Below are 26,236 nucleotides of genomic sequence, written 5' to 3' on the forward strand. Positions count from 1 at the left end.
CAAAGCACTGTGACATTCTTCACGGCGGATGCATCTTCCGTGTACGTTCTTTTTAGTGAGCCGCACCCATTAGCCTAAGCTATGTTCGGCTGCGATTTGCGACATCGTGACGACAGTCAAGCCACCAAAACGCCGCATCAGCAGCGAGGAGCTACCCGAGCTGACGCGTGACTGGCAGGCAGCACAACATGACACCTAACAAGCAACAGGAATTTAATGAAAATTCCAACCCCGAACCTACCAACACTGTACACGTCACACGCTGTGCTGTTTAGTTATGCTGGTTCAGCGCAAAAGAAACGGCTTGCCTTTCTTATCCCAAGCACCAAAGAAGCCGCACGACCACACCAGAATCCAGAAAACAAGGTTAATGCGTTCACCTGCCAAACGGGTGACAAATACGTTCGGACCATACTGCCGTACTGGTTCGCATTCGTCAAACTACCGGTGCGAGCGCCTGATTGTAGGCAAACTTCTTAGCAATCGGGTTACCCTTAATTAGGAGCAACATTTGCTGATCAAACAAGTAACGGTAATCTGCAGCTTGAAGGATGGTGCGTTAATGTGCATTTGCGCAAAGAGCATTCGCGTTCGCGCAAACATCAAGCTGCCTTCATGTGGATGCCTTACGTTTCCTAGCGCTGATTCGTCAAACACAACGAACGAACGGCCATGCCGTGTTGCAGGGTAGCCCTTTATCTAATGATATCATCATCAAACATCAGGGCACACCGCAAATGAATCCCCTGGAAGCGTCGGGCTTGCTGCCCTGAGTGTCCCCGGCTGTCTGGCCGGGGGTTTTGTGGGGGATTCTCTGAAAGGATTCGCCTAAGAAACGCAACGCTCGCCACACGTGGCCACACTCGTTACGTATGTTTGAGGTGCCCGGGCTTGAGTGCTCTTTAGACGCTAATTTTGCTGGCAAATGGCTCTGCCAAACATCTCCGGTAATGAATGTCTCCGGAAGTAAGTGTTTGTGTGTGTGTACGTACGGATGCAAACTCGTCATTGCCATGCCAAGGGTTTTCTTTCAGTCGGATACGAGCGACTGTGCTCCACCATATTAAGGCTATAAAGGCGTATTATGGCGTAGCGGATGCGTTATGTTATTGAATTTCTCTACCTTTTTTTCTCTTCCATTCGCTTCCTGTGGCGTGGGAAGGCAAATCTTTGTCCCGCGTCCAGGGCTATCATTTTACCTGCACACGGGACGAATTTCTCATGAAAATGGCGCAGTAATGGGCAAAGGATGAATGTATCTTTTGTACATTGATGAACGTTTTTTTTTGTTATTTACTTTCATTACTTTTATTCCATATGCTGTCTCGGCATGCAGGAACGGTATGAATGTAACTACATTGTCTGTTAACATTCGTTCCATATGTATTCTTCGAAATGGGGAAGCGAAAATGTCCAAACAATAGCATGCAGCATAGAAAACAATACATTTTTCTCTACGAAGCTTAGATAAGCTTTTCCTCCTGTACCAGGGCTATTCGCTATCCCTTTGGCTCGGGGACGACCAATGCCATACTTTTAATTCAACAATGCACACCACACCGTAAGTATGACCTGGTAAGTGATGATGCTTGTTGGCTTCTTGCGTTTGTCTAGCAGTAGTTTAGATTAAAATAGGTTGCAGCAACATCCGGGTAATGCCATCACGTTCCCAGCACACGCCAGTTGACAGGATTAGCAGACGGATAAAGATGCCGATGGGAATTGCAGGCTCACTTGGTGGTAACACTCGGACCAACCAAGCCAAACAACCGCATACTTTCGTACATTTCCAGGGAAGCCTGGGGACAGCCTTAGGTTATGCTGCCACGGTGAGAGTTTCCAGGAAAAACGTCCACTCACTTCGGTCTGAACTATCTGCTGTCTGCTCTCGACGTCGCACACAACAAAAAAAAAGTCAACTTTTGTCCCACGTCCAGGAGACACGATTATGATGAATGGCTCTTGTTGAATATTCCTTTTTTTTCCGGTTGATGGTGTGGCTTTTTCGGTTCAAATAAAACAGTAGACAAAATATTGTCCGATCGGATTCCGGGAAACAAGGAAACTTGCAAAAATGCTCGTCGATCTTCGGATTTAAGTATTCTCCAAGGGGTATGCCATTTTCTGCTGGAACTACCAAGTTGATACGGCTCATTTTGAGTCGTTTTTTTTTTTAACAGCCACTTATCTTTTCTTACTTTTGTGTCAATAATAACAATCTTGCATAGCTAGGCATGGAGCTGGGCGTTAAAAGTTAGATGAGGTGTTTTGTATTGCATATCTTTAGGCGTTGTCAACCAATAATGCTACTGTGGAAATGTATTATTATCTCATGGAGATTTTGTGAAGGAGAATACAATTAGAAACACTTTCTTTCATCCCACTCAAGGTCATTGCTCCTGTTTTGCAGGCATAGCTCTAATAAAACAGCAAAAATTACTTTGAGAGAACCGAACAGTCCTCCCCAAAGGATACGAGATACTCCCAACAGGATCCGCCCTAATGCTTCCGTTCAAATCCATTTTCATCCCGTCAATTGTGTCGCGTTGAGGTCAACAACTACGGGGACAAATAATTCTTTAGCATCCTTTTGCCTGCCATGCTGTAGCTGAACTGCGACAAAATCTAACTAATGCATATGAAATCCCTTTAAATGGATCGTATTTTGTGCTTTTGCTTTATTGTTTTTGAATAACCATTCTTCTAAAAAGATCAGAACGCCCGTACGAATGAATGGGTAAGATGGAAGCTGTGCGGAAGTCTTAGAAGAAAATGGTGCCTAAAGAAAAGAAAATTATGTGTATTTGTCCTAAACAACGAGGCAGCAAAGAAGTCGGAAAGAATGGGAACATACATACACACACACACATGCACCTGAAGAAATGAATTGATGGTAAGGAAAAGTCAAGTGGCTTCCTGACACACCGGCCAAGCTAACGCGGCCAGCGTCGGAAAAAAAAAACACCCGCATATCGGAAAAAATAAAGCATAAGTCTGAAAGGGCGTCGTGTTTGGGTAGAGGTAGTAGTGCTTGAGTCTGCTGCTAACAACGTCACTCGAGCGAGAAAAGGTGCAACGAAGATGAATAAAAGATAAGCTGTACCGAGACGCACGCTTTGGCTAGAAGAAAAGGATATTGCTAGGAAGGTGAGAGCGAGGTTGGAACCAGAAGCAGAACTAGCGGGTGGTGAAAAGCTCACAAAATGAACGAGCAACGAAGATGAATTAACTCCTGATCGAGGTGTAGGGAAAAACGCTACGCAAAAGGAAGTCTGGCAGAACCGTGGCCGAATGAACGGAGTCATGGCGTGCGGCTGATCTTGTTTCGTTGTTTATCTTTGTCCCGAGCATTTTCACTTCCCATTCCCTGTTCCCTTGGGAGGTGTGTGTTTGTGGAGTTGGGCTCTTTTCTCGTCTCGCTCTTGATTACCGTAGGTATCGACCCACGGTTTTTCTTCCCCCTCTAACCGTACATCCGCCATGTTGGGCGTAGGAAAAGCATAAAAATCCGGGGATTCTGCAATCCTTTTTCCGGAGACAATTTGTGTACGGTCCTAGGGATCTGGGTCTACCCATTCAGACGGTGGTGGGTTGACTCGCTCTCCTACAGCTAGAATGATCTCATTGCCCAACCAACAACGATTCTGCCGGGGCGCATATTTTAATTATGAATTGCATTTTGAATTTCAATTACGACACATTGTCGACGTCGCCGTCGCCTCAGCATCAGTTGTCGACCAGAGGGTTTTTAACGCACGCAGGCGAAGAACTTTAGCAGTGTAGGCGATGAATGTTTGGTTTCAACCGCAAACAGCTTCAATGAGGCTCTGGCCCTAACGGGTCAACATAAAGGGTGGATGGATGGAAGTCCGAACGAACCGAGAAGCGAGATGGTAACGTGGTTTTTTTGCTTTTTTCTCCAAACCTCCGACACCGGTCTTGCAAAACATTACATAGGATCCGATGCTGGCACCATCGGGCTGAATGGACCATTCACCGTTTGTGTAGGGAAGTGAATGCGTTTGCCACGCAGTGCGTCCTCACAGTTGGTAAAGACGTGCCTCGTTAGTGCTGCTGCCGGATTGATGATAATTTTTGCGGCGGACAATTACTGCTAAATTTTCTTTTGCCGTCGTCTTTGCTTCTTTTCTTTACATTCGTTATCCGTTTTGTCGGGCGCAAAGGTCGGGTTGAATTGGTATAAGTGCGGTATGAATGGGCGGTCGTTACAAAAATTGACATGAATGGGGACCAGAACCGTCGAAGAATTGTATAATTTTTTTTAAAACAATTACGTATTCCGAGGTTCAAAAGAAGAAAGTTTCAAAATGGTTAAATTTAATAATACGACGCAGATCTACACAAGAAATCCCTGAAGCTGTTCGATAAAAAAAATGCTTGGCTACATACAACACAGAATAAAGTTGAGTTGTTAGATCATAAACAAATCGCCACAATCCTAAAAGATCAATGCAGCTGGATCGGGCACCAAAATCCCCTTCAAAGGTTTGAAAACTTTTTCAAATCATAGAATTTGTTCATTTCGAATTGCAATCAACATAGAAGCATAGATTGCATTCAACATGGCACAACCACTGTTGCTTGCGTGCAAGATATGCTCCGATCGACAAATGCACGGTTTTATTTACAAACACGAATAATTTAATTCGCGCATACAATATCAATTTTTTTTTTTTTTTTTATTCATACGGGACGGCCAGGCCGTATTGCTATACAATATCAATTTACCTGATAAAAAAATAAGCTTCAAAATATAAAAAAGTCATATAATGCTTCAAAAAACACGTAAAATGAAATATGTAAACAAACACTCGAGACACATCACTCAACATGGCTTGAACATTTCAACCAAGTGTTGAAAACGCACGAAACCACCTGTCAACACGTTAGTCTCAGAAAATGTAAACAAGTGTGCTCGTCGGTGCGTAATCTAGCCAAAACTTATCAATTTTAACGTGCTTTTACTCTTTAATGTGGTTTATACTGTTTCGAAAGTGTTTCCAGGCGGTTCAACAACGAGAACATAATCGTGCACGGCTATTCTAATCAGCCTAATTCCAAAATTCCGATAGGAAAGAGGATGCAAATAAACAATGCTCGATCATATGTTTGCTGTCAACTCGTGACACACGCACGGAACTATTGTTTGGTACTTTTAGAGCTACTTTTCGGATCTTGCTCTTATCGCATTATAAAAAGTGTGTAGCATTAAATGTTTACCATCGGGTTGTGATTGTGGTGCTTGAAAGCGCAAACGTTACCCAGCGTTTATGGTGCATATGCGGTGGTAGCGGTAGGAATGAGTAGGGTAGAACAATCCTGGTTCTGGTGTCCCGAAAAGTAAGTCGCAAGCTTATCAAAAATCTCTTTCGTTCGACTTTATTTTCCGTGCTCGCAGTGGTAGTGCAATGAATGTTTCAAGAAAGAAGCAGCCATCAGTGAAGTGTAGGAATTGCGATTCACTATAAAGGTTGAACTATTGTTTTACAAGTTGACAGTAAACTTAAACAGCCAGAATTGTGATATGGTTCGTGGCAAAAACCACGAGCTTGTGACGAAAGAAAATGATGCAAAAACTGTTCAAACTGGTCACACACCAGAAAACCTTTAGCAGTAAGTATCGCTGAAGCAGCTTTCCGTTGTGAACGACTTAGCTAAAAAAAATTCTCCTTGCGATTTCTTCCTTCTAGCGGAAGATCTAGTGCTAAACCCGAAAGAACATCCGGATCTGAAGCTTAATGACATCGTCGAAATATACCTACCGGAAGACGATGGATGCCGGCTGCTCCTACAAGTGACCTGCCTTAACAAAGACTTCAACTCGCGCGAAACGATCAGCGTAGAGGTAAACGTGGCCACCACGTTCAATCTGAAGGCTTACAACGATGTCTACATGCGCGTGGTCGATCCGGCCGATGTGGCGCTCGATTCGGTCGAGATTACGTTCAAGGACCAGTACATCGGACGGTCCGAGATGTGGCGGCTAAAGACACGGCTCACCAATACTTGCGTGTATCTGAACAAGAAGATCGAATCGTGCGAAGGCTGTATCCGGTGCCAGGTGTACGAAATGTGGTCCCAGGGCGAACGGGTCGCTTGCGGTGTTATCAACGAAGATACCAAGGTGGTGTTCCGTAGCAACACCTCGATGGTGTATCTATTTCTGCAGATGTCATCAGAAATGTGGGACTTTGACATATACGGCGATCTTTACTTTGAGAAGGCGGTAAACGGTTTCCTGGCCGATCTGTACAAAAAGTGGCAAAAGCTTGGCAGCAACCATGAAGTCACGATCGTGCTGTTTTCGCGCACTTTCTACACAGCGAAAAGTTTGGACGAATTCCCGCCCCATATGCGCGAATGTTTGCAGATCGATTATAGAGGACGATTTTATGAAGACTTCTACCGGGTGGCCATTCAAAATGAACGGTGCGATGATTGGAGTACAACGCTTGTACAGTTGCGCCGACTTTTCACCGGCTATCGGGACGTGGTGTTGAAGTATCATCATCGAGGAGACCTTCCACCCGGGACACAAATCCCACCGGCTACGAATTCTACCGCCGCGCAGGGGAATTTCTTGGAGGTGTTGAACATCTCGCTGAACGTGTTTGAGAAGCACTACCTTGATCGTAGCTTCGATCGTACCGGCCAGCTGTCGGTGGTAATTACACCGGGCGTTGGAGTGTTTGAGGTTGACCGGGAGCTAACCAACATCACCAAACAACGCATAATCGATAATGGGGTCGGCAGTGATCTGGTGTGCGTCGGTGAGCAACCGTTGCATGCGGTTCCTCTCCTTAAGTTCCACAACAAGGACACACTCACCTCGATCGACGATTATTCGATGCCACACTGGATTAATCTTAGTTTCTACTCGACCAACAAAAAACTTCCCTATTCCACATTTATTCCACGTATCAAACCGCCCCCAGCGATTGGCGGCAGTACGGAACCGCAACAGCCGCGTCCAGCCGGAGCAGGTCGGTTAAGATTAACGAAGCAAACGGCCGATAAAAAGAACGAATACATACACAACTGTCTGTTCGATTACGACGCATATGATGATCAGATATTTCAGCTACCGGCCGTCCACGGGACAAGTTCGCTGCAGCGTATGGCACGCACAAAGAAAACGTCCGTCCCCAGTCTGGATGGGTTTGGGACGTACGCGCGCGCTTGCGAATGGGAACAGGATACGCTGAGTCCTTCCCATTTGCGACGCAAAATGTCTGATCCGGATATTCACCACGCGTCGAACAGTCTGTTGAACGTGAGCATTGCATCGCGTAGCAGCTCACCTAACACGAGCGATATATTGGGCATGCCAAAGCCGACCGTTATCACATCACCAATAATGGAGGGTCGTACCGGTGCGTTTGGATCTTCCAGTGGACCCGTCGTACGTACTGGAAGGGCTTTGATCAATCCGTTTGATCCGTCACATGTCACCATTAAGCTGACATCGAATCGACGTCGATGGACACACATTTTTCCGAAGGTAAGCTGCGTTACGTTAACAATTGATGTAGCTGTAGCTTTTCACTATAAATTTCCTATTCTACCAATTTCCAGGGACCACAAGGTGTGTTAATTCAGCAGCATCACTACCAGGCCGTTCCTGCCGCAACCCAAACGCCTAGCTATTTTGTGGATCTTGACTCGAGCAGTGAATATGCGCACACTTCCACCTGCACCTGGGGACGGGCAAGGCAAGGAAGCACCGCCTCGTTCGATAGCCGCCTCAACGAGGACGACTTAAAGTGGATAACAGAAAATGGATGTAAGCTTGTTTGGTTTAGTAATGAAAGAGGAGGACATTCTATCCAATCGCGCTCTGTATGATTCTTTTTAGGCAATAGGAAAAAGTCCGTCCTACACTCACCGGCCGGTCCACACGTACCGGTAACACCGTCAAAAAGTCTTACCCTTCTGTGGGGTGCCACCGGCGAACAGGAATGGACACCGGCCCTTACTACAGGTAGAACCGACATGGCACGGCGCCTTTGATGGCGTTCATCATACTAATACGATCCGTGTAACGCGTTGTTTTCTTCCTCAAAGTCCTTCATTTTTTCCCCAATTTTTACGATTTATCATACGAGTATTCATTCGCGAAACAACTTTGACAATACTTTGCAGCGTTTTACAGGTCACAATGACGTGCGTGCAGATGTTAAAAACAATTTGTTGTTCTTGAGCATCAGGACGATTTATTTTATGATCTGAAAAACTGTCTGTAAATGTCACCAATCTTCATCTTACATTTTTCCCTACACACATTTCCCAGCGATAACAAACACATGTTTGGTTGCTAATCACAACAGTTCGTGTAGTGTTGTTTTATTTATTTATTAACTGTTGTTTGAAGATCATTCTCATCTTTCTCTTTACACGGCCACAATACCAATTGCCGTCCACTGCAAACATTCCAACATCAAACATTTAACAAACGAAACCAATTCAATAACCGAATGTTTTCTTATCCTCATGTACGCTTTTTTCCCCTTCATAAGATCCATTAAAGTGACCGTTCATGCCAAAGAAAAAAAAAACACCACAAACACAAAGCAAACCAAAAGTACGATCGATGGAAAAGATTCGCTTCGCTTTACGCCGCGATCGGTGTATTTGGTTGGTTTTGCTCTCGCCGTTTGTTACAAATTGCCGATCGATGTTGCTGTGTTGACACACTCCTTCCGTCATACGTGCACTTGGCACTTTTCAAACCATCTTCCCTATATCAAATTCCTTTTTCTCTCTCATGATTGTGTACGCCATTCTTCGAGCAACAGTTTATAATACGTTTTTCCCTTTCTTTTGTGACGCTTTCTTTTTTTCTTCTCCCTGTACACATCATACAAACTCCGCTGCTGTTCGGGATACCCGGTGGATACTTGGAAAACCATTTCCTGCTTCCCTCTTTTTTGCGAAACAACCCACCCTATCTTGCATACCCTCCCCGCTCTCATCCTTACCCGGATGCACAAACCCGTGTTTCGATTGCGGGAAAATGCCCGCGGAAAATGAACGTCGCAACCCTGTATATCCGTCGAATCGAGTGGTTTTGTTGTTCTTCTTTCTAATTCAACAACATTTTTTCTTCGTTTTTTTCTCTCTATATTTCATCTAAATGTTTGTGTGTGTGTGCGTGTATGTACGCGTGTATGTATTGTATGTGCGTTTATATGTGCTCACCACAAACGAAAAAAAAAAAATACACGCACAAATACTCCACCATCCATGCGTCCGTCCTTCTGTGCGTGCGTGCGTGCGTTTTCCCATATGTTGCGACGAAACGGGTACCATCGGGACTGTGGGCGAATCAGCAGTTGGCAGAGTGATAATAGGTTGGGCCACAAGCAACACACCACAAGCTTTGTTACTGTGCAATCACTTTCTTTCGGAATAATTTTCGTTTGCTATAGTTTATATTATTTTACTCTAAGTACTTTTAGTATTATGTGTATTTATACCTTCGTAGCACCACTGTTTTTATATGCGCAATTTTGCCCTTTTTTTTAAAAACCCCCACTCTTTTGATTCCCTCTTACAAGCTCCTGGTTTCACCTTTGTTACAAATGCACCTTTGCTACTTCCTTCCTTCTGCACAGCTGTCGATCGATAACGATCGTTTCAAATTTCCACACTGCTGTCTCTATATTGGCTACGTTCTCTCCTCTGTTAGTTGATGTCAGTAGTAGTATGTTTGTGTATGTGTGTATGTGTACTTTGTGTTTACTTTTATAGATAAAATATTTTTCTCGTTGAAGACGACTGATCTGTGCGGATGGAAAGGAGGAATGCTTCTTTCTACACTGTGAACGATCAATCCGTCCTTGTATTGTGTGTCACTAAACGTATCGCTGTCAATAGTGCTTGTGTGAACACAGTGAAGCCTATGTGAATAGCTACTTCGCTGTCCCTGTGTTAAGTGCGTGTGTGTGTGCGTGTAGTAGTCGCACAAGAAATTTCGCCTAATTTCACCTCCGTGAATCCACCACACCCGGCTGTGAGGAGTAATGTAAATCATGCGTCGTCGTCGTCGTCGTTCCGAATTGGCCTGTTGTTGGTACTTATCTTGTTTGGAAATGTTTAAAAAGAAGCAAAAATTGTATTATCATTCAAATTTCTTGGCACACGATCGTATATATTTGTACTGTTGCGATACTGGAGCATGCTTCAAACCCAAAGGCATGATCACTGCATGATTGCATGATTTACACGACCCTTTAGAATCACTGAGTGCACGGTGTGTGTGAGCAGCACGAAGAGTAGTAGGATACGTTGTAATCTGTACCTTTAATATCGCTTTCTGTCACTAACAATTCCCCAATTAGAGACTGTTTGTGCATGCTTGTAGTTCACTAACATCGTATCCTGTTTATCTGTTCAAGAAATCAAGCAAGGTGCTGTAACGTTGTATTACTCAGTGCTTGATTGTGCTTTTTGTAGTTATAATGGTGTAGTATAGTGGGTGAATATTTTGTACTAAATTGCATTCTCTAATAAATCCCGTTTTTACCATCTTCCTCCTATCGAACGATAAACGGTTAATGATCGTTGCCAAAAGGTGTGGACTGGAAATCGCTCACGATGCCCGCCTGTCTGCCGATCACTACCGATTACTTCCCGGACAAGCGTTCGCTGCACAACGATTACGTCGTGTCGGACTACACGCTACTGCCGGAAGACTTCAATGCGGACTATGCGCAGAATCGTGCGGTTTACAAGAAACCACTGTCCACGGATGAGGTGTTCAAAGAACTGGTATCACAACGATTGGCACAGGTGCGTTACCTCATTATAGATCGTTTTCCTTAAACAGGAGAGATCACATCATTTGTTTGATTTTTCGTTGGATATTCCTTTTCTCAACCTTCTATTCTTTTGGTCGAAGTTTCGAACATAATAGTCTATGTGAGCTCTTCTGGAGGATAAATTATGATTTCATAAAAAAAGGACCGAACTAATTGATTCACCGCAACCACTCTGGCCAATTAATGACAAATTTACTGCACAAATCTTTCTTGTGAAGCTTTGGCGCAATCAGTCAAGAGACTACGGATGAAGATCTATTCGTATGCTACGCTCTTACCTTGTATGAAGAAAAGGCTTCAGAACAGGATCTGAGTTCAGCTCATAGGCCTTAGAGTCTAAGAGGTCTTTGGAAAAATTGGCCTGAATTGAACTTTCTATCACAAGCTGTCTATCCTCCTAATCACTATCCTTTTCTAATTCCTGCAGGGCTTTCAACTCATCGTGCTTCCCGACAAGAGTGCAACGAATCCACCTCACGCACCATGCTGCGGTGGCCATCTACAACCAGTATCGTATTTTGCAACCGCGAGCAGCGTACTACGTCGTCAACCACCACAAGAACCGACCAAAGAGTATCTACTATCAATTGGACGTATCTTCCATCGCATCTCCCTGAGTGGTTCGGCGATTACCGTGACACGATATCGGCCACGGTAATAGAATAACAGACGAAGAGCACTCTACTAAAAGCAGATGTTATTTTGACAAATCTGTCTTTTCTTTCTTCCATTTGTAGCCATCCATATCCACCAATCAACGTTGACTATCGGTACCGGTTCCATGCACCCCAGCACGACACGTACGAAGTGAGCGGCGTACACTTTACCACCGAAAAGCTGGAAAACTTTAACTGGAACTATATGGACCAGTACATATGTACCCGAGGCGACACGGATTATCCACTGCATGAGGTTTTCTTTAAATTCATTCCAACAATCCAAACAGTACATCACTCTTTCATGGCTTTTTTTTCCTCATTTTGCTTACTTCAGAACATGAAATACTGGCGCTACCGGATGTATCTTCTACCGAAGGATGATCCAGCGATGAAGAAAATTCTCGACGGAACGGTACGGCGCTGTGACATCTACCACGAGGACACGCCGTTCCCACCGGACCGGCAGATCTGCAACGATTTCGTACGCTTCGTCGAGGCACATCTAAACAAAATAAAAAAGCTACAACCGGTCAAGAAGACGAGGGTAAGTTCGTCACTGCGTCGATACCGAAGGTGACGATGATGGTACCGGGCCAGTCTGTCCAAAACTGCTACAAACCAAACCGATGCTGGTCATCGAAAGACACACACCCAGTCACGATTGTGTGTGTGTGTTTGTGTTGTATGTGTTATCAACCGTTTTCAGCCCAATATTCGTGTGATCGTGTGTTTTATCTTCCATTTTTGTTTTTCTTTTGCTAACGATTGTGCCCAGTTTAGTATACCGCCCGATAGATGGCGTTAGTCAACGGCATCGGTTTTTCTTCGTGTGTAATTGTTTTCTTAATCCTTTTTTTTTCGGACTGTGTACGTGACTAACGATGTGTTGATGTTAATCACGGTGCTACTGCTTACGTTACACACTGCTCTCATCCTATGCAACAGAAATTACAAGTGATCTGCTTTTACGTACTTTCACTGAGAGCCATCGATCATCGATGTGTTGTGTTTCAATTTGTTTCTAAATAAGCAAAAGAATAGTCATTAATGTTATGTAACTTAAAATATTGCTCACTATTGTGTTACGAACTTAAGCTTCGATCCATCAATCGTGTCTATCGTCCCCGTTCAGTTGAGTTCAAGCACACAACTATCTGCATGATCGTGATTCGTATGATCAGATTTTCTTTGTCAAACGTGTCCTTCGAAAGTGAAATTGTTAATTGTTCTTCCTACTCCAGCTATTCTGAACTGCACATACACACCTAACTTATCCTTTGCAGGGATATCCACATCAAACGCACCTTACCAGACGACGCCACAGTACCAGCATCCTGTCGAGACCACCACCGAATCAGGTGTGCGAAAAACCAAAAAAAGAAAAAAAAGAAAAATCCTTCACTCCTGTTTATTTTCACTGTCCCTTGTCTTTTTGTTTGTAGCCAGTCGTATCATGGTTTGTTGTTAGTTCAGTTATTCAATTTTCAGTCGAATTTACTGCTGCAGGCAAAGGCATTATCCTACGAGGACCTTTTCTTTTCTTTTTTATGAAACTTTGAGTTTCTTCTTTCTCTTTTTATATTTGTTCCCAAATTGTTCACTGCTTTCATATAATGTTTTACGTTATTGTTCTGTTTACTTCATCCGCATTGTTGCGTTTATTAAGCTTTTGTTTTTCATACAACCTTTGCTTAGCGTTTATTGATTTTGCGCAAGTTTTTCTTAACTTGTTGGTGGTTTGGTTTGATTCACCTGTTTGCTTACTCTGTCTTACCTTTTTTTTTTTCATTTTTCAGTTTGTTAGAAAGCTTTCAAAAATTTTAAATATTACTCGTATGTTGGCTTTATTCGCTTTCGAATCATAGATTTATCGTTCTTTCAATTGATTTGTTCATGTTTACTGATACTTCATTGCTTCTTTCCTCTAGTGCGCTGGTGGAAGTTTTACCAATATGCGCTTCTGGTTTAAAATATCTTCTTGGTTCTTTGCTTTTTAAAACTTTAATTATTTCTGTTTTGTCATTTACTTCATTGTTAATTTCTTTTAAATTAATTCAAAACAGTAAATCGTTTTTCAACATAATCTTATCCAACCCCATTCACTACCCTCTGCAGTAAGCAAAATATCGTATCAATTGCTATATAACGATTGCTAATTGAATTTTTTCTTATTTTTTCAATTCCCCCCATTTCCTACACCCTCGTTCAATCTTGCAAAACCGGTGCGGCGTATTATCCTCGACAAATAACACACAAACAAGGTAACGGCACCCCCAAAGTTCCGTGACCGAGTGTTCAGCAACCATCTGCCGGAGAAGTCAAGGTTCAGGTTAATGTTTACTCTTCTTCCTTTCCTTTATCATTGCCAAATGTACCAACACACACATATTGGTGTGCGCGGGAAGTGGTATTGCCCCGGTCCTTAGCGGTGGTGTCGGTTTAGGTGTTGTGTGTGCGTTGCTGCTATTGTTGCTGCTTCTGTTGCCGCTTATATTGCACCTTAAAGTCGCTCGATATCTGTTTTTGTGTGTGTATTTGTTTGTTTTAACAGCAGTTTTTTTTTCCATTGTGCTAATAGTGTATTGTCGCTAAGAAATTTCCCTTTTAGGCTTAAAATTACCAGTACCAGGATTGATCTCTGCTTCGTACGGTGGTATTGTGGTGTTATGAGAAATTTCGAAGTTTTTTGGTACTATTTCATGATCTTTCTCACATATTTTGTACTTTCCTGAATTATTTTTGATTCGTATAATTTTTTTCGGACGACTTCCCAGATATTTTAGAATTTTTTTCATGTCTTATGACAATTTCTCAAATATTTTTGGATTTATGTCAACGTTTTTTAAACTATCTGTAAAATCGTTAAAGCACTATCAAAAAGCTTCGAAATACGCATTATTCTTGCATTTAAATAGTTTCGTTTGTAATTCAATTTTTGCCTATTTCTCTGCCGACGCAACTACTATTATGTGTTTGTGCGTGTGTGTTTCTGTGCTTTTTACTTTTACTATTTTGTTATTTTTTTCTCTCAAAAATTATCTTGATTTTAATATTTCTTTTATTCCAGCAGCATGGTGGATGGGTAAAACTGTATTATAACAGCACAAGTAATGGCCATTCTCATCATCTTCTTCACCACCATCATCACCATACTCCTGATCGCTTTACTTTCCCTAGCACTCTTGCCGGTAACAGGTTAGTTTTGTGTATGTGTGTGTGTGTGTTTGTATTTAATGCTCCATTTGTTCACATCCTCATTGTTCATTCATAAGATAAAGTTTGCAGTCAGAAGTGTATTTATTTGTAGAATTTTGTAGAACGGTAAGGCTTTTTTAAAATTGTTAAATCTTCCCTTAAATCATCAGCATGGCAGGTAAGCCGTAGACTACTCCCTCTTCTGCTTACTTTTGTTCTTTTGTCGTGCCACTTAGTTTGCAAAACACGCTTGCGGCCTCGCTTTAGCTTGCTGCTCTCATACCTGACCACACCAACCCCCCCTAAAACGAACCGGACCCCTACAAACGGGACGGAATAAAATTAATGCGTCACATCTTCTCCACCGTGCAGTATCCTCACACGAACCGGATCGAAGGTGCTGGACAAAAGTGGAAGTGCCGTACAATCGCCAACTCCGATCGGTACCGGTCCGATCGGCTCGACGGGGACAGCAACCGGCAACAGCAGCAACGGTCCATCAACACCGGTAACGCCCGGCATTGGATCGCCTTTGATGATGGTTAGCTCGGTTGGTGGTAGAACGACGGTTGATGGGATACCACTGTCCACGCTAAACACGGCCACCGAGCAAGGCCTGCCGGAGGATGGTGATGATTTCGGTGGTGAAGGTGGCAAGCTAAAGCCAACCGCTACGCTGCAGGAAATCTTCGATGCAATGCGCCATCCGGTGCATGGTGTGGGTTTTCTAGCCCCAGCCCAAAGTATGCCTTCGTGCACTTTTGTGTCGTACGATGCGATCAACTGGCTGCAGAATCGCATCGAGGGTCCCTGCCAACCGGTGGACATACTGGAAGAAATGAGACGGTAAGAACTTATGGCTAAGATCACTTGAGAGGATCAGGAAAAGTCACCTTTTCGTTTTTTTAGCAATCGTCTCATCTGTCACGCTTCTGGCGATTTCAACAAACCGATCGTCGCCGGCTTCTGTCTGTATTACATCGTACGGCAGGAGAAAGAATCGTCCGAGTACGTGCCACCGCTCGGTGATTTGGCCGCGTTCGAGAACGAATGGATGGAGGTGGAAATACGGCATCCGGATCTTACCCGGCCAGTCGATCCGCACGATCGGGGTGTGCCGACGTTTTTGCGCGAATCCATCGACCGGCAGGAGGAGGAAGATGATGGAATGATGTACAAGCAGACACACCTGGAGATTGACGTTGGTTCGAAATCGGATCGAACGGAGTGGGGACACGCACGGTACCACAAGCGTATGATACCGGGGCAAGCGTACGAGATCGTTGTCCAGTGGATCACGGCGTCCGGTCCGATTGTGTACGATCTTATTTATGGCTGGTGTCGAAAAGCGCAGCCCTGCGGCTTTCAGCTCGTTACCATCCCGGCGGATCCGCTGGCGGAACCGTTTACGGAGAAATCGGACCCGTTGCGTGGACCTATCTTCGTTCCACTCGACATCGAGTGTTTGAAGCAACATCGAAGCTTTCTGTTCCAGGAGTTCCCAAAAGAAACGTGGCCAGCGCGGTTGTTACTGTTTCAGGAAGCGATCGTACGAAGGTTCGGTTTTATGCGCTGTCCGGTTGAGACGAAAACGGGTTCCAATCAAGTCTCGCTAGATTATCAGTACGTTCACTGCAGTGGCAATATGTTTCTGCTAGTACCGAACCCAAACGTTGGGTTGCGTTCCCGCCAACGGCTCGCATCCGGTGGCAGTAACTTCAAGAAACCGATCGCCTTCATCAACCGTTACTCGGCTTCGTACGAATCGCAGATGGTCGCACCTAGTAGTCACGAACCGTCCTACATCACGCGCCACGTCACCGGAGCTAAAGGTACTGCCAAGGACGAAACGGAAGTGATCCGACGGACCGGTTTCCTTTGGTCCTGGAATCACATGATACCGAACAAGAAGTGGAAATCGCTAGTCATCGCACAAACGGACGATCTGTTTCAGCTGAAGATGTTGCGCGACTTTAAGGAGTTTTGTGCTAACACCGATCAACGGTTGGTAACCTTCTGGGAATCTTGCTGGGAGCTAAAGGAGAAAGCTTCACTCGAACGTACCTGAGAGAGAGAGAGAAAAAAAAGAGAAAGAGAGGCGAGCAGAAAAAAAGAACATTGACACGCTCACCATTTTTCCGTTGTTATTATTGCTTGTTTAAGCGTTCTTTTATTGACACAAAAATCGAAATAAAACCAAAATCACTCGCAAAAACTAAAGGCATACCAGCGGTTGGCAATACTTTTTTTTCTAGCCAACGAATACAGCGCCTGCCTCCCCTGAATACACACACGAACGAGGGGTTCTATCTAGCACAAACGATCATACCAATCCACTAACTTCTATATTGCTCTATTCATCTCGGGGATCGTACGAACGCTAAAGTTCCTTAACATCTGTAAGCCTGATTTCGCTCTGTTACCTTCCAATTTCACTATTCTGCTAATGCGTATACTAACCAGTTAGTGTTTCGAAGGAAAGATTGGTCTAATTGCAGGGTTTCCGTGCATTCCGATGTCCCCAATCTTTCTCTTCTTTCTCTACTACTACAAGTTTTATAAACTTTGGCATTTATATAAAGATCCGGTTTCTTTTTAGCTCCTAAACAGTACTGTTAGTGCCACCCAGTGCGGCGCATTGTTGTGTTTTTCGCCCTATCTAAATAATCACAACTGACGAACGACTTCGCAACGATTGTTGCGTTCGTTCGATTATGATTTCCGTTTGACTCCTTACAAAGTAGTGTATCACTCAGTATGTTCCCGTGTGTCTGATAAAAAATTCTTCAAAAATATAAAGATGTGGGAGTTGCACCGCTGTTTACTAGAATTTCAAAACGATGATTCAAGTAGCACCAATAATGCTGCTTCTGTGGTTCCAAATTTAATTATCACTGTTTAAATATATATTATCGAATGATCATTGAGTACGTAGAGTTCTACCATGCCTGGATTCTATCTAGGATGAATTCAAACTGATTTCATAAAGAACTGGAATATTTGAAAATTTTCCAAAAAATAATTTGACAGCGCCGTATTCATGTAGGATAACTAATTCGATGTTGAACAGAGAAATGAACTTTAATTTAAAATTGATCTTTGAGTTCTCAAAATTAAGAATTTCGTATTTTATACATTGCAAAAAAAAAATGATTCTAACTTTCTTACTTCATGTCGGAACGAACGAATGAAAAACTGGGAAAAACTGGGAACACACATCTTGAGAGACCTGATAAAATCTTACACTCTTTAAAAGCTTTCTAAAAACACTTCTAAAGACACACACATGCGCGCTTTGCTGTATAGGGAGTACACTTAATCTAACTTTCTTGCAGTTCAGACCCTCAGTCACACTCTACTTCTTCAATTACTTTCCTAACCCTCTAAAGTTCTTATCAAAACGGTCCGCCTCATCGTATATCTTCACTTTGTACATTTGTTTGGTCCCCACCACTGTTACCAGTTCCAGCAGAATACGATGAGTGCGTGTGTTGTGATAGGATTGTTTAGTGTACGGTTTCGTTAGCGACCGAAATTTTACATTCTGCACCATACTTATCAGTAAAGTCAAGGTTAATCTAGTTCTTTTTACATTCTCCACCAGCTCGCGGAGTGTCCCTAGTGCGTCCCCTTCTCCTTAGTGTCCCATGTTTGTAAATGTGTGTCTGTGTGTGTGTGTGTGTTTGTTTTATGTACAAAATTCGCCTCACATGGTCGTCTCAGAGTCCGGTGGTGTGTGATAGTTCAGATTGTAAGCCGGTGGACCACTGTTGAGGAACTGCATCGCCCGAAGACTTTCACGCGAAACCGAACGCCGGTGGGGTAGCTGAGGTATAGCGATCGGATCAGTACTGCCACCCAGCTGTCCCTGATTCGGGTTGTGTCCGCTCGCTAAGTTTGCAAACACGTTCTCCATCTGTCCACCAGCAGGACCTCCCGGCTGCCCTGGAGGAGATACATTGTAGCCCCGGTTTGTGACGCCACCTCCGCCCTGCTGCGGTGCTCCAGCACCACCGAGATACGAACTCAGTGGACGTGTCCCGTGAAAGTTGGAGTAGCTCGAGCGTACCGATGGTGGACGGTTCTGTCCATTCGTACCGTAGTACTCTTCGTTCAGCTCCGGACTGTGGTTAAGGTTGGTCGTGGAGTGTTGGTACACCGGGTTCGACAGTCCTGCATGAGTACCGCCAAGGACACCGCCGCCACCAACACCTCCCGGGACGCTAAGTGTCTGCGGAGAGGAAGAAGCACCCCAGGATGTCTGCTGTTGGAGCAGTGGCGAAGATGAGTTCATGTTGTAGTAGATCGGATCGATCGGACTGCTTGTGTCACCGTCCAGGAAGGTTGGCGTGTGTACCAGCGCTTGTCGCCGATGCGGAGGTAATGGAGGCTGCACCGCATGATGATGATGATGATGGGCGCCGAAAGTGTTCAGATTGTTGGCGGACACTTCCCCAACCGGTTGGCCGAAATTGTTCAGCTGCCCCAGAATGTAGTCATTGTTTAGGGACTTTAGGTTCGATTCGGTCAAATCCGGATTCTTGTTGTGGACGAACGGAGGGAAGGTTTTGGTGAGGGTCATCGTCCCAGCCGCATCTTCCAACCCTGCCAACGCATCCGCGTGATGGTGCCGATGCTGTGCCTGTAGATGCTGTTGTTGCTGGTTCAGCAGCTTCGTCACCGGGTTCTGATGCGTTGTCTTCCTTCGCGAATTCCTCACACTGCTCCGATGGTGGTGGTGATGGTGCCCGGCACTTCCCGACGCGATCGCACCCGAACCACCGGACGAGGACGAATGTACCCGGCGGCTGGTGGTACTCTGCCGTCCCGTACCACCGGACGTACCCCGCTGCATTACCGATCGACGCTTGACGCGGCGCGGCGTCATCGGTTTCGGACTGAGGGAGGACGGTGCACCGGCGCCCCCGATCAAATCATCATCATCGTACGCATCGTTCGGATGGGCCCCGCGGATCGTGTCCACCGGTCGGCTGAACTCGACCGAGTACAGCGATTGGCGGTGTTTGGACTTTTTGCTAGTTCTGCTCACTAGAACCACCGGATCGTTGTTGACCATCATGAGGAACAGGCCACAACGGAGAGGAGGAAGGGGGTAAGAAGTTTAAATGAACATGATAGAGCAAGGGTGATAGAACAAGTGTGCAACGTGAACAGAAGAAAGAGAGAGAGAAAGAGGGATAAAGAAAAAGAAACAAGGAGAGAGAGAGAGAGAGAACAGGAAACAAAACATTAACAAAAAATTAGTTTATAAAAAAACATATTTGCAAAAAGAGGAGAAAACAGGAGCAAAAAAGGAAGGAACAATAAAAAGAAGCTTCTGATAACGTTTTGAGAAGGAGAAGGCGCTCATAAGCAAAATCATCGAGTAGAAGTCGTGGTTGTGTGCTAGTCTCATCACTTAGTTACTTAGTAGGTCAGGGGTTTTCAATCGTTTGACGTTTGCGTCAAAATGACAGCTACTAGTAAAAACACCTACTTGATTGTGTGACAACGTGAAGCTTTTTAATTGCAATAAACGTGCCAAAGTTTGTCCGTAAACGTGATAGTGATCTGTTTTAAATGAATTGATGCTCTACAGCCTTTAAAACAGTTTCATGTGTGTGAAAATTTCCGTATTTGTGACAAATCGATGTGCAATTGATGAATGTTGATCAACGTTTGCTATTGAAACTCACGCGACGCCAGCTAGAGACTAGCACTTACCTTAATGTTTACTGTTAGAGCATCAGTTTAGTTTGAGATTTTGAAGCTTTGGGTAAAAGGGATGGTGGAAGACGGTCCCAACTTAGCGCAGAAGTTAGAAAGCACTACTAAAGCTAACTATCTACACGAATTCAGGGGGGAAGGATGCTTATGTTAGGAAATTTTACTAAAAAAGAAGAAAATAAAGGAATTATTTATCAAAACTATGTACAGTTTACTATTTCTTGATGGATCTTTGTTTTGTTTTGTAATAAAAGCCATTCACCAAAACACGAAAACTTGACTTGTTTGCGGTGCTGCTGTGTTAAGTTATCTGTTGTTACGTGCGTGATTAAATTAATATTCGATGATTGATGATTAACTGTGTACTATGAAGTGTTTGAATACTAGGAACTGAGTGAATTGTGTCATTGAAAAGAAAAAGGAAAAAAATTATATTTACATTTATATTGATTTTCAACATTAACCCTGCCAAAACCTTCTACCGAACAAAATTCAAATCAATTTTCAAAATAAATACTATAATCAACTAACTTTTTTCTTCTACAAACGTAAAGTAAATACAACTAGCAATACGGTCAGGCCGTTCTAATGGAATAAAAAAGTAAATAAAACTGTACAAAACAAATCTAAAGTGAAGGATAAAATTCACGTACAAAAAAAACCTTATCAAAAAATGGAAAAATTGTATTTTTATCAACGTTTTTTGTATCAGTTTTTTATTGTGTTTTTTTTTCATTGCTTTCTTTTCGTTGAACGCCACTGAGTTTTTCAAATAAACCGAACGCACTTCAAAAACATAACTTTAAAACAAATAGTAAGAGAATCCGTCTCGTTTATCAACACAGTGTTTTGATTTAGCTCATACCTTCACACACTTGCTGGTCTCGTAAGAAGTGGTATAGTATTTTTTAGGAATAAATTCTCGCACTTATCTCACTAGTTTGGGTCGTTTCTGCTGCGATCTGTTTTGTTTTGTACACGTGACACACGCTGCCGAACGACTTATGAAGAATTCACTTAACTGATACACAACAATACGCTATATGCTTGTAGGAGGAGTGGTAGGCAAGAAAAAAAAGATCGCTAATAAATCGAATAATAATGCTCAATAACGTTTGGCTACTTGTCCTACACTAACATAAAAAATCATTCCTTTCTCGTTCGTTTGTCTATTAATTATCTGTCTACTTCTACACCTTCTTTACGTCCCTACAATGGTTCCTTCTAACTCTCTAGCGCACTCAACTGGCTGCTGCTGCTGCTGCTGCTGCTAGAGTCTGTTGCACGAGGGCAAACGTGAGCTTTGGTTTGCGACATTTTTCGGTGCTGTCGCCCGTGGCAAGATGTTATGAATACACTTCTTCTTTTTTTTCTGTCACGCACTAATTTGGCTACGAAACGGCTGATGTTGCGCTTTTGGCTACTGATATTCTGATAACGTGGTTTCCATTTTTCTTTGTTTTACTAGTACTTCCTCCACTAAACAGACGACGTAACAATATACGAATATCGAATAGCATACGATCACTACGAACAGAGATATTCGTTTAATTTCGGCGCTGGATTCGGTCAAAGAAATTTCGTTGGATGAGACTACTCGCAACACATGTACACATGCTTCCTAATTACAACCTACTAAAACAGGATCTATGTAACACAGTCATATATAACGTTAGGTCAATGGGGAGAGGGGGAGGGGGTCCAAGGTTCGTTCATCGATTGGTAGGAAAAATTCAAACGGTTTCCATAATATATCGGCTACTGCTACGTGCGATGCATATCATAACACTAACTAGTTCACAAACGAAGTCACGACACGGTAATGGAGCAAACGTGTCCTTTTTAAGTAATCCCTGTACTAAATAAGACAAACAACTTTCTACACCTAAGTTGACTTCTTCTCTTCGATGAGTCTACTACCGATCTCTGCCGAATGTAACAAAAAACCTAAGAACATCGATGTACACGATTTTTTTAAGGAACATTATCTAACTCCGAGATATCTCCCGGATAAAGAGCTCAAGTAGGGCATGGTTGGGGATACGAATTGGGCAAGAATTGTGTTATCTATGAATTTATTATTTAAAACAAACTCAAACGCTATACACTCTACAGTAAAGAAACAATGCTTTCATTTAATGAGGCCTTCTCTTAGACTCAATAACGCACACGCCATGTTGTCATTGATTCAAACATTCAATACCCCTCTCATCAGTTAATCTCAAAAACGAAGGTTTTGATTGTAAAATCTGCTCACTCGTATGCTAATTAAACCCCTTTCTTCTATCTCATTAACCTTTTCTCCAACATGCACGAGAGAAAAGGCAGAAATAAGTGCGCTCGAGTTCGATGAATTATTATAGCAAAACGGGTGCTATAATTTTGATTTTAAGTAACGTCTTACTACATCACTTGCTGCTGGTAAAGAAGCGTGTGTTGTGTTCGACGGGGGGTTTACTTTTCTTTTCTACTGTCATTAATTTCACTCACCACAAAGTTGTCCATTTGCCGAAAGCAAATCCTTGGTTTGAAATTAATACCATAAATCGTGGATGCGACACAAATGCCGCACCGACCTGCTCCGACCCCGGCAAAGTGCCATATCACGCAAAACACTTCTTCATGGAAGAAATAATCGCCGTCCTTGCCACAGCAATGACAACCACCACCAGGCGCACAAAAAATAGCTTCGTTGGTGGAGGGACGCGTGATGGCACGCGGCAAGGCACGATGCTCGGGGGAGGAGTTCGTAACAGATGGATAAAATTCACGAACTACAAGAATCTACCACAGCACATTCCGAGAAACAGGGAAATACAGAACTCATCCAGTTCTAAACCATCATTAGCCGTCGATTCAAACGCAAGAAATGCGGTGGCATTAGGCAGTGACACAATAATTTCTTTTACAACCCACTGGCACATCCATCCATCCACAACACTCTTTTCGCTTGTACAAAAGCGTATCGACTTTCCCACGGACCACGGTCCGATTGGTGGCGACACGCTGCTTCCTGTGAGAACGAACCCCACATCCAGGAGCGTTCGAGCGAGCGAGTGAGAGTGCGTGAGAAACAGGAAATTTCATTCATACGCCAGTGCGGCGACTCGTTTCCGCCATCAATAATTCACTGTCCCGAAGGACACTTCGATTCCGCCCCTGCCACTACTCGGCGAGGGTCGGGCCGGATGAAGAAATCCTGCTCGACAACAAGACATGTTGGCGCCTTCTTATCGTCGGAATATCGTGCTGTTTTTTGATGACGCGCTTAGATCTAGTTTTATAGCCGTATGTGGAACGCCGCCTCACACCTTAGTTCCCTGGATGCTCCAATATCACGTAATCCGGATAGGCACCGTTGTTGCTACAGAACGATCGGGGTCGCTGTTGCTGCTGGTGGTGATGATGATGGTGACCCGAGCCACCACCATTCGCCCCGAACGTTCGTCCCGGACGGCGACTTCGATACGCTAAACGATCCTGCGATTTGGCCCGATGCATCACCATCACCGGAATGCCCGAGGGTGCATTGTTGTTGCGCTGAAATCCTCCCGGTATCGCCGGATAGTTGTTATTCTCCGGTGGAGACGATGGTACTGCGGCCGCACAGTACCCAAGAGATTTTCCCACCACAGGTCCTCCATACTCGCGAATTTGATCACACTGATTGGCGGTGCTTGGCAGACGTCCACTGCTTCCGCTACGACTACCAGGGCCACGGTCAGGAAAAGCCGCACCCCCATGCCCGTTATTGTTCAATGCATTGCTCCCTCCTGGGCCGCTGCCATTGTGACGGCGGGCGATACGGTTCAGGTTGGGAGATCGCGTTAGGTAAGCATTGCCGGTCGATGATCCCGCATCGGAACCCTTGCGCTGGTAATGCTGAGGTAGTGGAGGTACTTGCGGCACTGGAGATCCTCGCCCATTCCACGAACCGGGTGTGGCGGGTCCACTACCACCACTCGGGACCACCACCCCGACCAGTGAGTTACGCTTTTGGGGCGTTGAGCTACCCAACTGTTGTGCGGATCCGCTCAGAAGCAGTAAGCGACGGCCATCATCTTCACCAGGCGTACCACCATCAGTGGTGCCGGCCGTTGCTCCACGATAACCTGGCCGTCCTAGTACAACATTATTGAAGGGATTGCTGATACCGAAGTTCCCTGCACGTGCCTGATAGGAAGAGGCACTTCTCGGAATGAAGAACGTGTCATCCTCGGGATCCGGTGTTCGACGACCCTGCACGCCACCGTCTCCATACCTTAGTATGCTCACACTGCTACTATTCTTCCTTAGTGGATTATTATTCAGGATCGCGGCATGATCCCTTCCACCGGAGGAAGTTGCCTTGCTGAAGCTGGAGTTTCTGCTCAAACCACGGGCCGGTACTGTCGGTGGTGGTGACGATTCGGAACTATCTTGATGCTGCAGCAGGATCACACGCGATCCTCCACTGTTGATGCTATTATTGCTGCTCAGCTTGGTCAACAGGTTTGTGGCATTCGCTCCCATACCCTGCTGACTAGCCGTGCTGTTCTGATGATGGTGAACATTGTGGTGATTGTGGTGTTGGTTGTGGTAGTTGTTGTTGCTGCTGCTGCTGTTGTGAGCATTGTGCAGACTCTGTGGACTGCTGTGGATGTTCGTGAACGTGGATGACGGTGAGGATGAGGATGACAGGAGTGTGTTAGTATTCGAGGGTGAGTGATTGCTGTTACTGGGCGGACCACCGTGCTGCTGCCCACTGAGCTTTGCCTTCAGCACATCACCAAAGCTGCCACTATTGCCGGTGTTACTGCGCATTAGTGCCCCGGTAGATGGAGGATTATTATTATTCGCCATCGGGTGGTGATTCGGCAGTGATGATGATGGATGTTTGCTCTGATCTTTGGTGTGATTCGCACGTGAATCAAACCCAACACCACCGCCAGCAGTACCATCTCCTTCCTCGCCTCCTTCACCACTGCCTTCTATGCCACTACCACCATTGCTAGTAGCGGTTAGCAGCAGCAGCTTTGCACTGCTGGCCGCCTGCTTTAGCTGGGTCGAGTTGGCACTGTTGGTGGTTGGTAAACTACTGTAGCTTACGTACATTGGATGCACGGCCGTGTGCTGCGGACTCTTCGCATCGCCACCCATAAAATCGACTGCAAAATAGATTCAACCGTGCGGGACGGCACCAGACAGGTTGACAGTGGGTAGACAGGTAGTAGTAGTAGTAGTAGGTAGTAGAAGAAGTGTAGAAGTAGTAGTAGTGGTAGTAGTAGTGTAGTAGCAGAAGTTGTATCATAGCGAAACCGGTACCGGTTTAGAAGAGAACGAAAGAGAAAAGAAATTCAATTAAGAAATGCAAAAAAGATGCACACAAAGATATATTTTAATTTGGATTTGGAACATGAACAGGAACAGCGGACAAGAGAAGAAGAAACGAAAGAAAAACAATGCGCAAAATGAATCGCCCAGTTACAAACACGCAAACAGTAGGTGGGAAATCGAGATAAAATAGTGAACAAAACAAAAGAATGCCACTTTAGGTGTGAAAATCATTACGAGCCATCATATATTAACATAAATAAAAAAAACAGGAAATGTTGTCTTTAACACCAAAATATTGCATCAACCAACAAACAGACAAAGAAGTAGTTTATGGCATTTAAAATGTGAAAAACAAAATGACAACTCCTCTTTGCCTATTTATCACATTGGAGTAAAGAAAACGGAAATGATGACATGGATCGTGCACGTGCTGATGATGAAAATGGACGATGCAATGTGTCGTTTGGAAATGGTGGTGACGGGATGGATTTATGACAC

The 26,236-nt window shown here is 44.3% G+C and overlaps 4 protein-coding genes across 4 annotated transcripts in view; 1 reads left to right on the forward strand and 3 right to left on the reverse strand.

Moving 5' to 3' along the window:
* Positions 1–16,770, forward strand: part of LOC126561339 (GATOR complex protein Iml1) — a 295,116-nt gene extending 278,346 nt beyond the window's left edge. The window contains exons 2-14 of the mRNA XM_050217426.1: positions 5,536–5,634; positions 5,712–7,522; positions 7,597–7,804; positions 7,877–8,002; positions 9,354–9,371; positions 10,595–10,812; positions 11,269–11,495; positions 11,579–11,753; positions 11,835–12,044; positions 12,784–12,858; positions 14,568–14,695; positions 15,068–15,541; positions 15,605–16,770. Of these exons, the coding sequence (XP_050073383.1) occupies positions 5,586–5,634; positions 5,712–7,522; positions 7,597–7,804; positions 7,877–8,002; positions 9,354–9,371; positions 10,595–10,812; positions 11,269–11,495; positions 11,579–11,753; positions 11,835–12,044; positions 12,784–12,858; positions 14,568–14,695; positions 15,068–15,541; positions 15,605–16,763 (4,878 nt within the window). The 5' untranslated portion in view covers positions 5,536–5,585 and the 3' untranslated portion in view covers positions 16,764–16,770. The remainder of the gene's footprint in view (positions 1–5,535; positions 5,635–5,711; positions 7,523–7,596; positions 7,805–7,876; positions 8,003–9,353; positions 9,372–10,594; positions 10,813–11,268; positions 11,496–11,578; positions 11,754–11,834; positions 12,045–12,783; positions 12,859–14,567; positions 14,696–15,067; positions 15,542–15,604) is intronic.
* LOC126563321 (multifunctional methyltransferase subunit TRM112-like protein) overlaps positions 1–26,236 on the reverse strand; it is a 459,819-nt gene that overhangs the window by 292,413 nt on the left and 141,170 nt on the right. The gene's annotated exons all lie outside the window — the stretch shown is intronic.
* LOC126560891 (uncharacterized) lies at positions 18,402–19,772 on the reverse strand. Its single transcript, XM_050216841.1, has one exon. The coding sequence runs from the start codon at positions 19,770–19,772 to the stop codon at positions 18,402–18,404; it is 1,371 nt and encodes a 456-aa protein (XP_050072798.1).
* Positions 23,735–26,236, reverse strand: part of LOC126561674 (hornerin-like) — a 48,786-nt gene continuing 46,284 nt past the window's right edge. The window contains exon 6 of the mRNA XM_050217966.1: positions 23,735–25,569. Within this exon, the coding sequence (XP_050073923.1) occupies positions 23,735–25,569 (1,835 nt within the window). The remainder of the gene's footprint in view (positions 25,570–26,236) is intronic.

Source organism: Anopheles maculipalpis, chromosome 3RL, assembly GCF_943734695.1.
Source record: "Anopheles maculipalpis chromosome 3RL, idAnoMacuDA_375_x, whole genome shotgun sequence".
Classification (NCBI taxonomy): domain Eukaryota; kingdom Metazoa; phylum Arthropoda; class Insecta; order Diptera; family Culicidae; genus Anopheles; species Anopheles maculipalpis.